Source organism: Macaca thibetana, chromosome 15, assembly GCF_024542745.1.
Source record: "Macaca thibetana thibetana isolate TM-01 chromosome 15, ASM2454274v1, whole genome shotgun sequence".
In the NCBI taxonomy this organism is placed as follows: domain Eukaryota; kingdom Metazoa; phylum Chordata; class Mammalia; order Primates; family Cercopithecidae; genus Macaca; species Macaca thibetana.
The window spans coordinates 24,761,022-24,774,529 of NC_065592.1; the positions used below are offsets into that span (position 1 = coordinate 24,761,022).

The 13,508-nt window shown below is 39.1% G+C and overlaps 1 protein-coding gene across 8 annotated transcripts in view; it reads left to right on the forward strand.

Annotated features, from left to right (window-relative positions):
* Nucleotides 1–13,508, forward strand: part of TNC (tenascin C) — a 98,291-nt gene that overhangs the window by 63,284 nt on the left and 21,499 nt on the right. For 4 of the 8 annotated variants that reach the window (XM_050762030.1, XM_050762034.1, XM_050762032.1 and 1 more), the window contains 3 exons: nucleotides 6,484–6,756; nucleotides 8,333–8,605; nucleotides 12,596–12,718. In XM_050762030.1, coding sequence (XP_050617987.1) covers nucleotides 6,484–6,756; nucleotides 8,333–8,605; nucleotides 12,596–12,718 — 669 coding nt within the window. The remainder of the gene's footprint in view (nucleotides 1–6,483; nucleotides 6,757–8,332; nucleotides 8,606–12,595; nucleotides 12,719–13,508) is intronic. The other 4 variants (XM_050762033.1, XM_050762036.1, XM_050762035.1 and 1 more) reach the window with 1 other exon arrangement.

A 13,508-nucleotide genomic window follows, 5' to 3' on the forward strand; every position in this document is an offset into this window, starting at 1 on the left:
TTCTCAAATTTGATAGAGCCATCCAAATCCAAGGTTTAAGGCTTTAAAATAACTCTCATCCCAAATTAAAGAATTTCAGTGTCAAACCTCTTTTTCCTAAATATCCATTCACATCTGGAGTTGTTCTGTTTGTTTGTATAAAGTTAACCTGACTTGCTTTGGTTGAATTTCTAAACCATCCTTTCATCTGATCTTGAATAATCTTTTTCAATCCCACCCATTATCATCTGCTTGTGGTCTTTCTAATCAAAGTTTGCCTATGTCATGTTCAAAGAGGTATGTGCATGCCATTTCTGGTGCCTTGGTCAGAAAGATCTACACTCTCTTTCTCTCTAGCAGGATTTTAAAAAATAAGAGTGCCTTGAGCATGCTGAGAATAGACTCTGAATCACAACCCAAGAACTGCATGAGATGACCCAGTGGTCTTATCTTGTTCTCAAGATTTTTGTCTGAAGACTACTCTTTTTTGACATGTACTTTGTCAAGCATGTTTTGCCACCCACTGATAGCTGTCACAAAGTCTCAGGCTCTTCTTTCAAGCCATCATCTTGTCTAAATCTTGGTGCATGTGATGAATATTCAGAGCATTAAATTTTGAAAATGTTTCTTTTTCCTGGAAGCAGCTAGCATGGCAATGAATCATTTCAGAAAGTTAAAAGTGGTGGGAGAAAAATGCCCCTCGTTTTGCATGGAACACTGACCATACTCTAATTACCACTATCTTTCTCTGTTTTTTCTTGCATCTCATTTCTCAGCTTGGTTGCACCCGTTGAGAGACAGCTGAGGTAAAGCTGACCTCAAGAATCAGAGTCTTATTCTGCATGGTGAATCTGTTGGCATTGATAGTCTGTCTGGTAGCATGAGAAGAATTCCAGCATGCATCCTTAATTTGGGAGATGGTTTCTACAGCAAAATATAGGGAAATAACAGAGTTCCACTTGGAAGATTTTAGTCTTTTGTGTGGTTGAGGGAATTTGTCAAAGCTATAGCTAAAAATGATTGCATTGTTACCTTCTGAAACTAATTGATAAGGAGGAAGTCCCATGTCAATGCTAATGGCTATATTCTGCTTCTGAACCAAATCCTTTTTGTTCTTAGAGATTTTATGACATCAAGTTATGCTGTATAATTGTGCAGTTAAAGTTTATCCAAATGAGCCCCTTCTTTCCTCCAAATTTTGGAGCTGAAGCAAAATAACTCCCAAGTCCTTGGAAGAAATATTGTGCCTTTTCCCAACCCTAAATCCTGATCTTAATATCTGAATCCTCCGGTACTGTTGCCTCTCTCTAAAATACAATCTGGGCCACACTTACTTTAAAATTAGTTTTATTTGATAAATGAACATTTAGGAAGCCAGCCCCATGAACATCTAGCCATATAGGCCCCTTAACATTAAATGAGTTGCTCTCAAAAATGAATGTCTAGACTTTAACAGAAAAGAGATATTTAACCTCAGAGAAACCATCTCTCTGTCCAAATTATCCAATAAGTGAGTTTCCTGAACAGAAAATTCAATGCCTAACTTCAAGTTTTTCTTTCATCTTTGCATTCATCAGGAATTTTTAATGGAAGCCATCTTCACCTTTATAGTATTAAATGGTGAAATATAGATTTTCCTACAGTGCATATTAAGTACTGTAAAAATTTATCTTGTATGGATATTAGCCTTTAATTTGTGCAACCAATAGATACTAAAAAAGAATACTGAATAAGGAAACTCAAAGAAGCATTTTCTAAAACATGTTCAATGGAATACCAGCTCCTTGAGATGTTCAAAGAATATTCCTCAGTTAGGGTATGCATTGATCAATAAGTTTATGATTTATGGGCTAAACAAAATTAAATAGGTTTATTGACAGAACCAGCCTGTCAGAGCCTTCAAAATGCAAACTCACCTTGTGAATCTCTATGGTAAGACATAATATTCAGTGTTTGCCATGCATACTTAATCATAAAGCTGTCTTTTCTTGGAACATCTTACAGGGCTTGTGTCCCCATTACAAACTTTAGAAAATGTAGCCTTAATACCCTTCACATTATTCCAATCTACCACCCTAATGGCTTGTCTACTCTTCCTCATACATGACTAGCAAATGGTAGTGTCTATGCTTTAAAAGAACACAGATCTAAAAAATAAAATAAAAATAAAAATAAGAAAAGAACACAAATCTATGCCTTCAGAGAAAGCAATATATTTTCTATCATCATATTCAATGCAGGTGTAGACACAGCCTAACATACTGTCTCTTCTGCATGTATTTGGAGATATTGATGCTTTCATGTTCTATGGCTACATTCTGGAAAAATCCACTGCTTCCTCTAATAATGTCTCTCTCTTTCTCTCTGCCTGTGTTCCTTCTTTAGAACCAGAGCCACAGTTGGGCACGCTAATCCTTAGCAATATTACTCCAAACAGCTTCAACATGTCGTGGACCACTTAAGCTGGGCTTTTTGCAAAGATTGTTATCAATGTGAGTGACACTCACTCACTGCATGAGTCCCAGCAATTCACAGTCTCAGGAGATGCAAAGCAAGCTCACGTCACAGGCTTGGTGGAGAACACTGGCTATGACGTCAGTGTGGCAGGGACCACCTGGGCTGGGGATCCCACCAGACCCCTCACTGCCTTTGTCATTATAGGTACTCAATCAGAGGTTCTCACTTGTCTAACACAGAGAGAAAAGGAGATAAGTCATCTTAAAGGAAAATTCAACAAAAATACAATCTTCACTCCAAATGTATACTCTTTATTTTTAATTGACAAATAGTAATTGTATATATTTATGAAGAATAGTGTGTTGTTTTGATATACATATACATTGTGGATTGGTTAAATCAACCTAATTAACATATCAATCACCTCACCTACTTATTTATTTATTTATTGTGCTGTGAGAACATTTAAAATCTACTCTTTTAGGAATTTTGAAGTGTTCAATGCGTTATTATTAACTATGGCCAGTCACCATGCTGTGCAGTAGATCACTAAAACTTATTCCTTCTGTCTAACTGAACTTTGCACTTATTGACCAACATCTCCCCTTTCTTCATCTCCCCAACCCCAGTCACTGGTAACCACCGTTCTTCTCTGTGCTTCTATATGTTCAGTTTTCTTAGATTACACATATGAGATCATGCAGTATTTGTCTTTCTGTGCCTGGATTATTTCACTCTGTATAGTGCCCTCCGGGTTCATCCATGTTGTTGAAAATGACAGAATTTTCCTCTTTTTTTAAGGTTATAAAGTATTCCATTATATATATATACACACACACACACACACACACACACACACACGGAATGTATATATTTATATATAAATGTGATCTATCTATATTACACATTTTCTTTATCCTTTCATCCATTGACAGACACAGGTTACATTACTCATGAGAGCCAAGATAATATATGTAAACTTCTAAGTAAAGAGAAAGCAGATACTATTATAAAGGAGAGGACTTTCACAGCTGCTTTTAGGAAGTGGAGACAACGTTCTCAAGAGTTGTATAAAGCTTTTAGGGTTTTTTGTGCCCAGTTTTATTGTCTGTTTTATCCATAGTTTAGAGATTCTGCCTAAAAAGTGACTCCTAAGTTAGTAAAGGCCTGAGATTGAAATTCTGTTCATAAATCATGCTAGGTAAGGCAGTTCATATATGTGCCTCAAAAGTATAATCATCTTTTTCTTTAGAAAATAATTATTCTTAAAATTGCCAATACAATAGATTGATGAAGGTTCAACTCCAGATGACAGATAAATTTCAAGTTTAATTAAGCCCTACCCATTCATTCAACTTGACTTCTTGAACATTTGCCAGTGTTCAATTTGGCAATGCTTCCAAATGGTGGCAGCACAAACTTCAGTGGCAAAGTCTGCACATGGTGTCAGTTTACTAAGTCTCTAGCCCAAAAAGCCTCAGAAAATATTTAGAAGTCTCTGCCTTTTTCATTAGTGATAATTTTCAGAAGATGGACTTTGCTGTCTGATTTTCACATTAAACTAGGTCTCTCCCAGGGTCTAAATTGTCATAACTAAGACATGTTAATTACTACAATTAAATATTTAATTATAGGCAGCATGGTGTCCTGGAAGAGTGAGGATATTGAGATCAAGCTTGCATGGTTTCTAAACCTCTCCCACAGTTTTTTAGCTACATAACTTTAGGAAGTTCTTAACTTGTTTGAACCCTAATTTCCTTATGCATGGAGAGAGGACACCACAGGTATTTCTGGGAGCCTTGTCTCAGAGATTAAATAGAGTTGATGAAATTTAACTGCCTAGCATCCAGTAGGAATTTTACAGATGCTAGGTTCTTTCTGCTGTCTCCCAACATAATTAGGAAAGCGGCTTTCTTTAAAATAACCAATAAGCCTAGATAGAACAATAGACCTATGCAATCATGAACTCCCTCTCCTTTTTAAGAGAATATTGGGTGCGTTTTAATGTAAGATTAAAAAGTGATTATTTTTTCCTATCCAGTTACCTAATGTGAATTAAATCATTCAGATAAGTCTTCAAATGCAGAACATGGTAATTTCTTAAGGGACTGAGACAAGGAGGTATGAGATGAGATTCTCACTGCTCAGGAGAGGAGAAATGGCCACAGATCCCATCAGGCCATTGCTTGTAGCTGCTTGCAGGACCTCCCACATAACAGAAGAAAGGGAAGCTGAGAGAGCCAGTCTTGGGAATCCTAGATCCCGTTACAGCATTGCCTCAGCTAATCCATGATGTGAAAAGATTGTGTTTTAAAAGAAGCATATTAAAAAAGAAAAAAACAAAACAGGAAGGACTCTTAAATAACAAGCCCTCGATTGACTAATTATCCTGAATGCCCTCACTTTCATTGGAATTCACTGCTTTGTTGGTGTGGAGGTGCAAAGAGGCCAACTATCAAAGGAAGACGCCACTTACCTAAACAAAATCCAGGAACAGAATTTGAGACCCTTGTTTCTCAGACCAAGATTGTTTTCTCAGTATAAGATATTTCATCTTTGCTTTTGATAGAATTATGATTCTTGGGAAATTTTTACATGGAAAAAATGCCTCAGAATAAACACCAAGTGTTTCAAAATAAGTACAGGAAGTCCAAGCCACGACAAAATTTAAATCTCTATTTATAAAATGAAGGTATTAATTCCCTTATTCATTCAGTCACCAAACACTTCTTTTTTAAACATTTTTCTTTATGTGTCATGGATTAGACCCTAGGCATTAGTGAATTAATGCAAGAGCTTTGAAAGTTTCCATTTAGCTGCAATGGAAAAGAAGTCTCTAAACTAGATGCAGCTAATTTGAAATTCTTGTCTCCTTTTTTTCTTCTGATTAAAAAATAAAATGCATTTACCAGTACTGTTGGAAAAAAAAAAACACACACACACACACCTGGAAAAGAGACGCTGGACCTTCTCCACTAATCCTCCTTTTCCCTTAGGATTGCCATCACTGATTGGGGTTGACTTTGGGTATGGAAAGAACACAGAACTTGGAGTCAGAAGACCTGGTTGGATCTCAGCTTAGGCACCTAGTAGATGTATGACCTAGGTTAAGTCATTAACCTCTCTGGTTTTTTAAGATGTGATAGAGGTTGGAAGGCAGGTAACAATATCTACCCTACTGTATCATTTTGAAGATTAACTGGGATAATGATGTGAAGCTTTGTCAGTTGGAAAGTATCAGTGGAAACTTAGCCAACACGAGCTCACTCCTTTTGGATATCACAATGTGTGAATAGGCCATTTAGCACGTGAGAAATCAGAATGCCTGGGACATACATGTTTGGTGAATGAATGAATGAAGGAAAGATGATGGCAGAACTTACTAAGACCCAGATGTGTTCTTGTTTTCTAACTTTATCCAGGAAAATAAACAGCAAAAGATTTAGCAAATCTTATAATTTCTTAGTGGGTTATAACCATGAGCTATTAATTTTGACACATAAGAAAAAACTTACCTCCTCCCTTTATTTCAGCTTGTGAGGATATGTCACTAATTGACTTCATTAATTTGATTCAAAATGTGTACTAGAAGTGGGATAGAAACACAAGAAATATACCGGAAATAAATTATACTTGGAAAAAAAAAAACCTGAAAGCAGTGGGAAGTAGACAAAGGGATCCAAACTCAACACAATGCATCCTATTTGCATAGAGAACTACATGGCTTTTGGAGTCAGGCCCGACTAAAAACTTTGCTCTATCTCTTCTTACAAGCTTATAACTTTAGCCAAGCCAATCAACTTCTTTGAAACTTAGTTCGCTCACATGTAAAATGAGAATAATACCTACCTCATAGGCTATTAAGAGAATTGCACAAGATAACCCTATCTGGCACCCAATAAGTTCTTGCTGAATTTTAATTTGCTGAGCATATAACACAAATTGAATGATGGACTTGGGTATCTATTGATGTTCTTGGAAACGTGTGCTATCCTGACAGAGTCAGTGCTGCTAACCTGAGTTATTTTCACTCCTCCCTTCTTTCAGAGGCCCTGCCCCTTCTGGAAAACCTAACCATTTCCGACATTAATCCCTACGGGTTCACAGTTTCCTGGATGGCATCGGAGAATGCCTTTGACAGCTTTCTAGTAACGGTGGTGGATTCTGGGAAGCTGCTGGACCCCCAGGAATTTACACTTTCAGGAACGCAGAGGAAGCTGGAGCTTAGAGGCCTCATAACTGGCATTGGCTATGAGGTTATGGTCTCTGGCTTCACCCAAGGGCACCAAACCAAGCCCTTGAGGGCTGAGATTGTTACAGGTATTTCAAATCAAGTGAGCCATTCGTTCCTCTTCCTGGTCCCCTTCTGTGTAATCTGTCTGCCAGATCGCCATGACTTTAACATCTTTGTTCACATTGCCTACTTAATCCATAAATGTGGTCTACTGTTTCACCTTCTCCCCATACTCCCTCTTGTCATATGTACCTAATGAACACGCCCCACTCCCACCCTAGATATGAGAAGGTCGAAATATTTCTGCTTTGTATTCAAAATCCTTTAGACCTTGTCTTGTCCATAGCTCTTGTGTGCTTACCTCATATCATCTTCCCTTGTGATCAACCTGGCTGGTCCCCAGCTACATTTCAGCCTTCTCAAAAGAAATATACCAATGAATATATTTCCAAAACGTATTTAAAACCTTTGCCATCTCAAAGTCTCAACCACGATCTTAACAAACTTACCTAGTGGGCTCACCATTGGAAAACCAAATGTGAACTTATTTTATTGGTAATCACTAATATCAGAGAGACTCTGCAACACAGACTAAATCCATAATTTTCTCAAGACTAATGATTCCTACAGAAATTAACAACTGTAACAGTCAAACATCTGTGTTTCCCAAAGTCTTTCTAGAGATTACTAGCTCCACAGAATGTTCAAAGGTCCTACTCGGTGAGGAAATTCCACGTTCAAATAAGTCTGGAAAGATTGAGTTAAACAAAGTTAAAGAGGATCTTTAACTGCAAGGCTTTTCAGAACACCCTAACGTGCATTATCTCCAAGAAGTACTTATCCAGGCAGTATTTTCCAAACTTAATTGACAAAGGATACTTTTTAAGGAAGAGGATCAAACAGGAATAGTTCGCTCTGAGCACACTTTGGGAAACTCAGCTCTACATCTACATTGACATTGAGTTTTGTCTAGTTAAGGCAATACAAGATGAAACCCTAGGTCCACAATATGTAGCACAAAAGTTTCCAACTTCAGTTCTACCATCTGAACATTTATCTAATAGTTAATAAAATAACAAGAAAGAATGCCAAAAAAAAAAAAAAAAGTCAAGGGTAGGTGCCTTCTTTAATGAAACAGCACTACGAACAAAGCAAAAAGACCAAAACATTTTAAAAGCCATTTTGGGCAGCCTCAAGGGGAATGTAATCAGCAGTATCATCATGAGCAGCTCTACAGATCATTAATGCTGGTTTATTTGTCTTTTCAAAAAGAAAAGAAAAGGGTCTTGCAGGGGATGGGCACTCAGCCACTGGAAGACAGAGAGCAAATGTAAACAAGTTACTGGCTTTGAACTTATTTAATAATATGTGGGAGGGGCCGATACTGAGTCCAGATGTGGATTTACAGAATTGCTTTTAGACAAAACTCACATATGCAAACATACTTGATTTGTATTGAATGTGTCTACTCCATCATTCCCCTCTCCTGACTCTACTGGACTTGTTAATGTTGAATGATTTTATTTTTGGTATCTCAGGACACTTCTATCTCTGAAAGCCGGGGCATCACTACCTATTGATACCCCCACTGGAGAGAAGATTGTACGGACTGGTAAATGATGTTGTCTTTCCTCCTTCTCCCACCATTTTCTCTCCCTCTAGAAGCCGAACCAGAAGTTGACAACCTTCTGGTTTCAGATGCCACCCCAGACGGTTTCCGTCTGTCCTGGACAGCTGATGAAGGGGTCTTCGACAATTTTGTTCTCAAAATCAGAGATACCAAAAAGCAGTCTGAGCCACTGGAGATAACCCTACTTGCCCCCGAACGTACCAGGGACATAACAGGTCTCAGAGAGGCTACTGAATACGAAATTGAACTGTATGGAATAAGCAAAGGAAGGCGATCCCAGCCAGTCAGTGCTATAGCAACAACAGGTACTGTAAATAAACAAGAGAGAACAGAGAAAAGTCATGACTCAGGGGTCTTCTTCTCACAGGGCTCAGTAATCACAGGAGCTTTGGATGCAGGCAGGCTGGTGCTCTGATCCTGGCTCTTTCAATTATAGACTGTGTTACCTTGGACAATTTGGCTAAGTCCTTATGCAAAAAAAAGTATGATACCATTTACTTAATAGGGTTGTGAGGATTAAATGAGATAATTTATGTAAAGCCCATAGTGGAGGGCCTGGCACATGGCAAGGGCTCAGCAAATGAGAGCTATTCACATTATCATTAATGCATCATCATCATTACAATTATCGTCTTTTTTTTATGTTCCAAAGATTCTTCCTTCTATCTATTATCTCATCATATTTTATCCAGAGATACACCTCCTTGTTCTTTGGCCAAACATTTGAGCTACACCAAGCAGGGAGATAATGGAGAAGCGGCACCTCTACCTAAAAAGATTAACATTTATAAAATGCTACATGTGAATAATCAGTACGGTGATCAGCAAGGATAAAGGAGAGAGCTGGCAAGATTAACATGCTACTGTTTATGAAGCTCTCTAACTTTGATACTCATAACAACTCTGAAAGGCACCTAGAGTGTCCTTGGAGTTTAATCACTTTTTTACAGAAAAAAAAAAAAAAAAAAAAGATGGTTAATAATATGACTCTTAGGCCCAGTGTGATGGCTCACACTTGTAATCCCAGTATTTTAGGAGGCTGAGACCGGAGGAGGATCACTTGAGTCCAGGAATTTGAGACCAGCCTAAGCAACATAGTAAAATCCTGCCCGTACAAAAAAAAAAAAAAAAAAATTAAAAAATTAGCCAGATGTGGTGCCTCATACCAGCTACTTTGGAGACTGAGGCAGGAAGATCTCTTGAGCCCAGGAGATCAAGGCTGTAGTGAGCCGTGTTCATGCCACTGCACTCCCACCTGGATGACAGAGCAAGACCCTGTCTCAACTAATAGTAATAATAACAGTAGTAATAATATGACTCTTTATAATAATAATACTAAGATGAACATGACTTTTTAAAGAGAAAAGGAAAGACCTCCAACAAGTAGAGTAAATTCTTTCATGAAATTGAGGGAGATACAGAGACATTTGCTGGAGACAGCTGCTTCAAAGGGAACCAGGGGACAGAACCACAAAATCACCAGGAGAGATAAAAGGGACCTGAGAGGTGATGTAGCTCAACCTCTTCTGTTTGTGCATGAAGACTCTGAGTACCAGAATGATGAGATTATTTTTCTATGGTCATAGAGCTAGATTTGGAGTAAAACCCAATGACCAGTTTATTCTAATAGTATTAAAAATGAGCAGTCTGAATGAGAGAAAATCAATGCCTATAGCTGCTTGCCATCTCTGCCAGGTATAGGCATGACATTTGCCAAAACCTCTCCTTTTTGTCTAAAGATAGATATTCTATATTGTCAGGTTTTCAAGACCTAACAAGTGGCAACAAACCACCCATGTAAAAATAATAATCAGTATTTATAGACTTGGAGAAAATGCTAGAATCCAGGCAGCAACCTAGTAAGAGGGAAAAATCCTGTTTCTTATTAACAGGGACGCTCTACCCTGGGATGCAGGTCTCAGTATCCTCCTCCCTGTGGCTGCCCATAAAACGACTCCAGATCAGAGACAGAGCCTTGATTTTGATCTTGGTTTGTAAACAGTACTCTTCAAAGTTTACTTCTGATCATTGATTTGTTTTGCTGATCTTTTTTTTCTAGAAGCCCTGCAGTTCTAAAGCAAAAAAGAGAATGAATAATCATGAATTAAAATTTTTTTTAAGAACAACAACAAAAAAGGCAAGGCAGACCCTGCTCTTTTGGAAAGCCCTCTCTTTCATTTTCTTCTCTAGAGCCTTGTAGTTTACAGCCAAAGACAGGCGCCCACGTGTGTGTGCAATTGTGTGTGTGTGTGTGTGTGTGTCTCTACATGCCTGTGCTCCAGGACCAGAAGACAGGAAAGGGGGCTCTTGAGCACAGAAGATGCCTCATTTCTATCTTCACCTCATCAAGTTTATAAATTTCCCCTTTTGTGTTTTTTTTTTTTTTAATCCTTTCTCCTCTCCTTTCTTCCTCCCTCATACCATTGTAAACTCTTCTCTGTAATGTCCTATCCCTGTTCCTCCTGAGAAGGCCCTGCTGTAGCTCTTCCTGTCACTCACAAGGTACCTCTCCACAGCAGAAGCTGCCAGCCCTGGGTGCCCAGGGCAGTAGAAAGGGCAGTGAAAGACAGTGCTACCTGTTGGTTAAGCCAACAACCGTGGGGCAGTGTCCTTGGAATTTAATCATGGCTCTACCTCAATTCCCTCATCTGGAAAATAGAATTTAACTCAAAGGTCAGCCACGAGATTTAAATAAGATCATGAATATCAAGTATTTAGCAGAATTTCTTTACCCACAGTAACCATGTTAGCTATTAATGTGTTTGGCCATACGATACACTTACTAAAATGTACCTACACCAAGGAGGTTTTCAGTTGGAGCAAAAGTGTGAGTATGCCAGGTTGGCAGAGGGAGGTCCTCAGTGCCTGAGTTTATACACCTCACTGGTTTTTTGTTTTTTCCCAGTAGCCTCATCTCGATCTTTCGTAGGGGACATCTTAAAGTCTATTATGGCCCATGGAGGAAGGAGGGACATGGGAAAGAATATAAAGAGAGGGCAATCATATTTACTGAATTCTCACTGCATGCCAGATGCTGTGCTGGGCGTTTCACATTTGTTATCTCTGCTAATCCTCAAAACATCCCTGTGGGTGGGTACCACTTTTCCCTCTGGACAGATGGAGCAAATGAGGTTCACAGAAGTGAAGGGACCTGCCCCGGGTCACGCAGCCTCTCAGTGGTATTTGGACAATTAAGATCTTTCAGGCTCCAGAGACCCATGTGGTTTCTGAAACTTTCCATGGACAGGGCAAAAACCCAGGCAGCCACAGAGTCTGGGGGTGGCTACCAGGCCACAGAAGAAAGCTGTAGGAGGAGATGTCTTGGATGAGAGAAAAATACAGAAAGGGGAAGAAAAAAAAAACCCTTTCTGAATTTCTGTGGGTTTCAGCATGTAATAATCCCTGTGGGTTGGAGAGGGGAAAAGATGAGGAAGTGAGCTCCCCAGAGCCTGAAAATTGTTTCCTGAATTCTCTGGGTAGGCATGGTCAGCTGAAGAGGGCAAAAATCGAAGCCAAAAAATACACAGAGAAAAGCCAAAGGAAACTGGGTTTTGAGGGGAGGTATTTGGGGAGGCAGAAGCTTCCCCTGGGCATGGCTCTCCTCACAGGTAGACCCAGTGTCCACTGGGTGTTTGCTTTGGTGATGGGCCTGAGGTTGTTCTCCTGGCTTTGGACCTCCTTCCAGTTCTAGGAATGGGTTTGTCCGGGTCAGTGTCTGTGTGAACATTGTTTCCAGGATTCCAGGCTGTGCTTGGCTCTGCTGCCTACTCCTGGGACCCAGAAAGATCGCATCACAAGAATGTTCATGGAAACTTTGGTTTGGTCCTCTGTAAAATGGCTACAATCACATCTTCTCGGTGGTTTCTATGTGAGGATTAAGCCTTATAAATTGCAAAGAACTGTACAGTTGTCAAGTCTTAGTATTATTTAATAAAAGGAACTAGAAAGCAAAGATTTAAGAAAATGTTAAAAATCAAAAATGAAAGGGGGACATATTCCAATCTGGGAAACCATTCTCCCTCAATTCCTTGGAAGTCAGCTATGGTGCTATCACTCTCCTTGAATTAAACCAAATTACTCTTCTACAACCCTGGGCCCTATAACTGAAATGAAACAACAATTGGTCCTAGCAAGTCACAACTTAACCACAGATCACCACATTCTCCATCCTAAGGGCTTGGCTGAGACATGAATTCTAAGCACTGAGTTTTTCTAAATAAGGAATTCAAGAAGAACCATTGATGAACAAGATAGTTAACTGTTTCTGGGTTTCTCTTTTGTTTTCTTCTTCACAGCCATGGGCTCTCCAAAGGAAGTCATTTTCTCGGACATCACTGAAAATTCGGCTACTGTCAGCTGGAGGGCACCCACTGCCCAGGTGGAGAGCTTCCGGATTACCTATGTGCCCATTACAGGAGGTAGGAGACTCAGAAAGGGGAGAGAGAGGAGGAGTGTTGTGGGTTTGGATGGATCCATGAAAGAGACCCTGATAATTTTCATCACCCCAATATCATGATCGAAGAAAATGAATTCTTTATTTGTGAGACCATCTGGAGGGAAGAGATCTCATTTATAAAGTGCTATGAGATTCTTAGAAGAAACTATCTTGTGAAGGGTCATTTGAACAAGACCTTTTTTAGTCTTGAAATTATAAAATTCCATGAGAAATACATCTCTAGTATTGTTTGCACACAATGACAAAAGACTCTAAATATATTGACATTTCTCTCCCTAAGCACACTCATCTGAAAAGCTAGTCTTGGATGTATGTGAATTTTTCCTTTAGGTACCAAATCTGTCTGTCTCAGTAAATGATGGCAAGTTGTGCCTTAGAAAATTTGTGAATTCTAATTCAAAGCGCATGGGCTATAATAGAGACCACAGGGAGGAGGCCCAGTCAAATCTGCCTAAAGACACTCTGGCAGGTAGTAAGCTACCTGTTGCTGGAAGTGTGTAAAGAGAGGATGGTTAATAACCTCTTCACAGGAATGCTATTTCATCTCTATGGGAAGTCTGACCAGCTGATGTGCAAGCTCTTCACTAGCCCCCAAATTCTAAGAAATACAATTTCTGTGTTTATTAATAAAAACTGCAGCACAAACTTGACTATGATCAACTATCTTTTCTTAAGAAGAATTTCCTCCAGTAAGGGAGTCTGTATAATCCTAAGCCAAGATAATGGGTGAAATAGATCTGATAAATGTTACA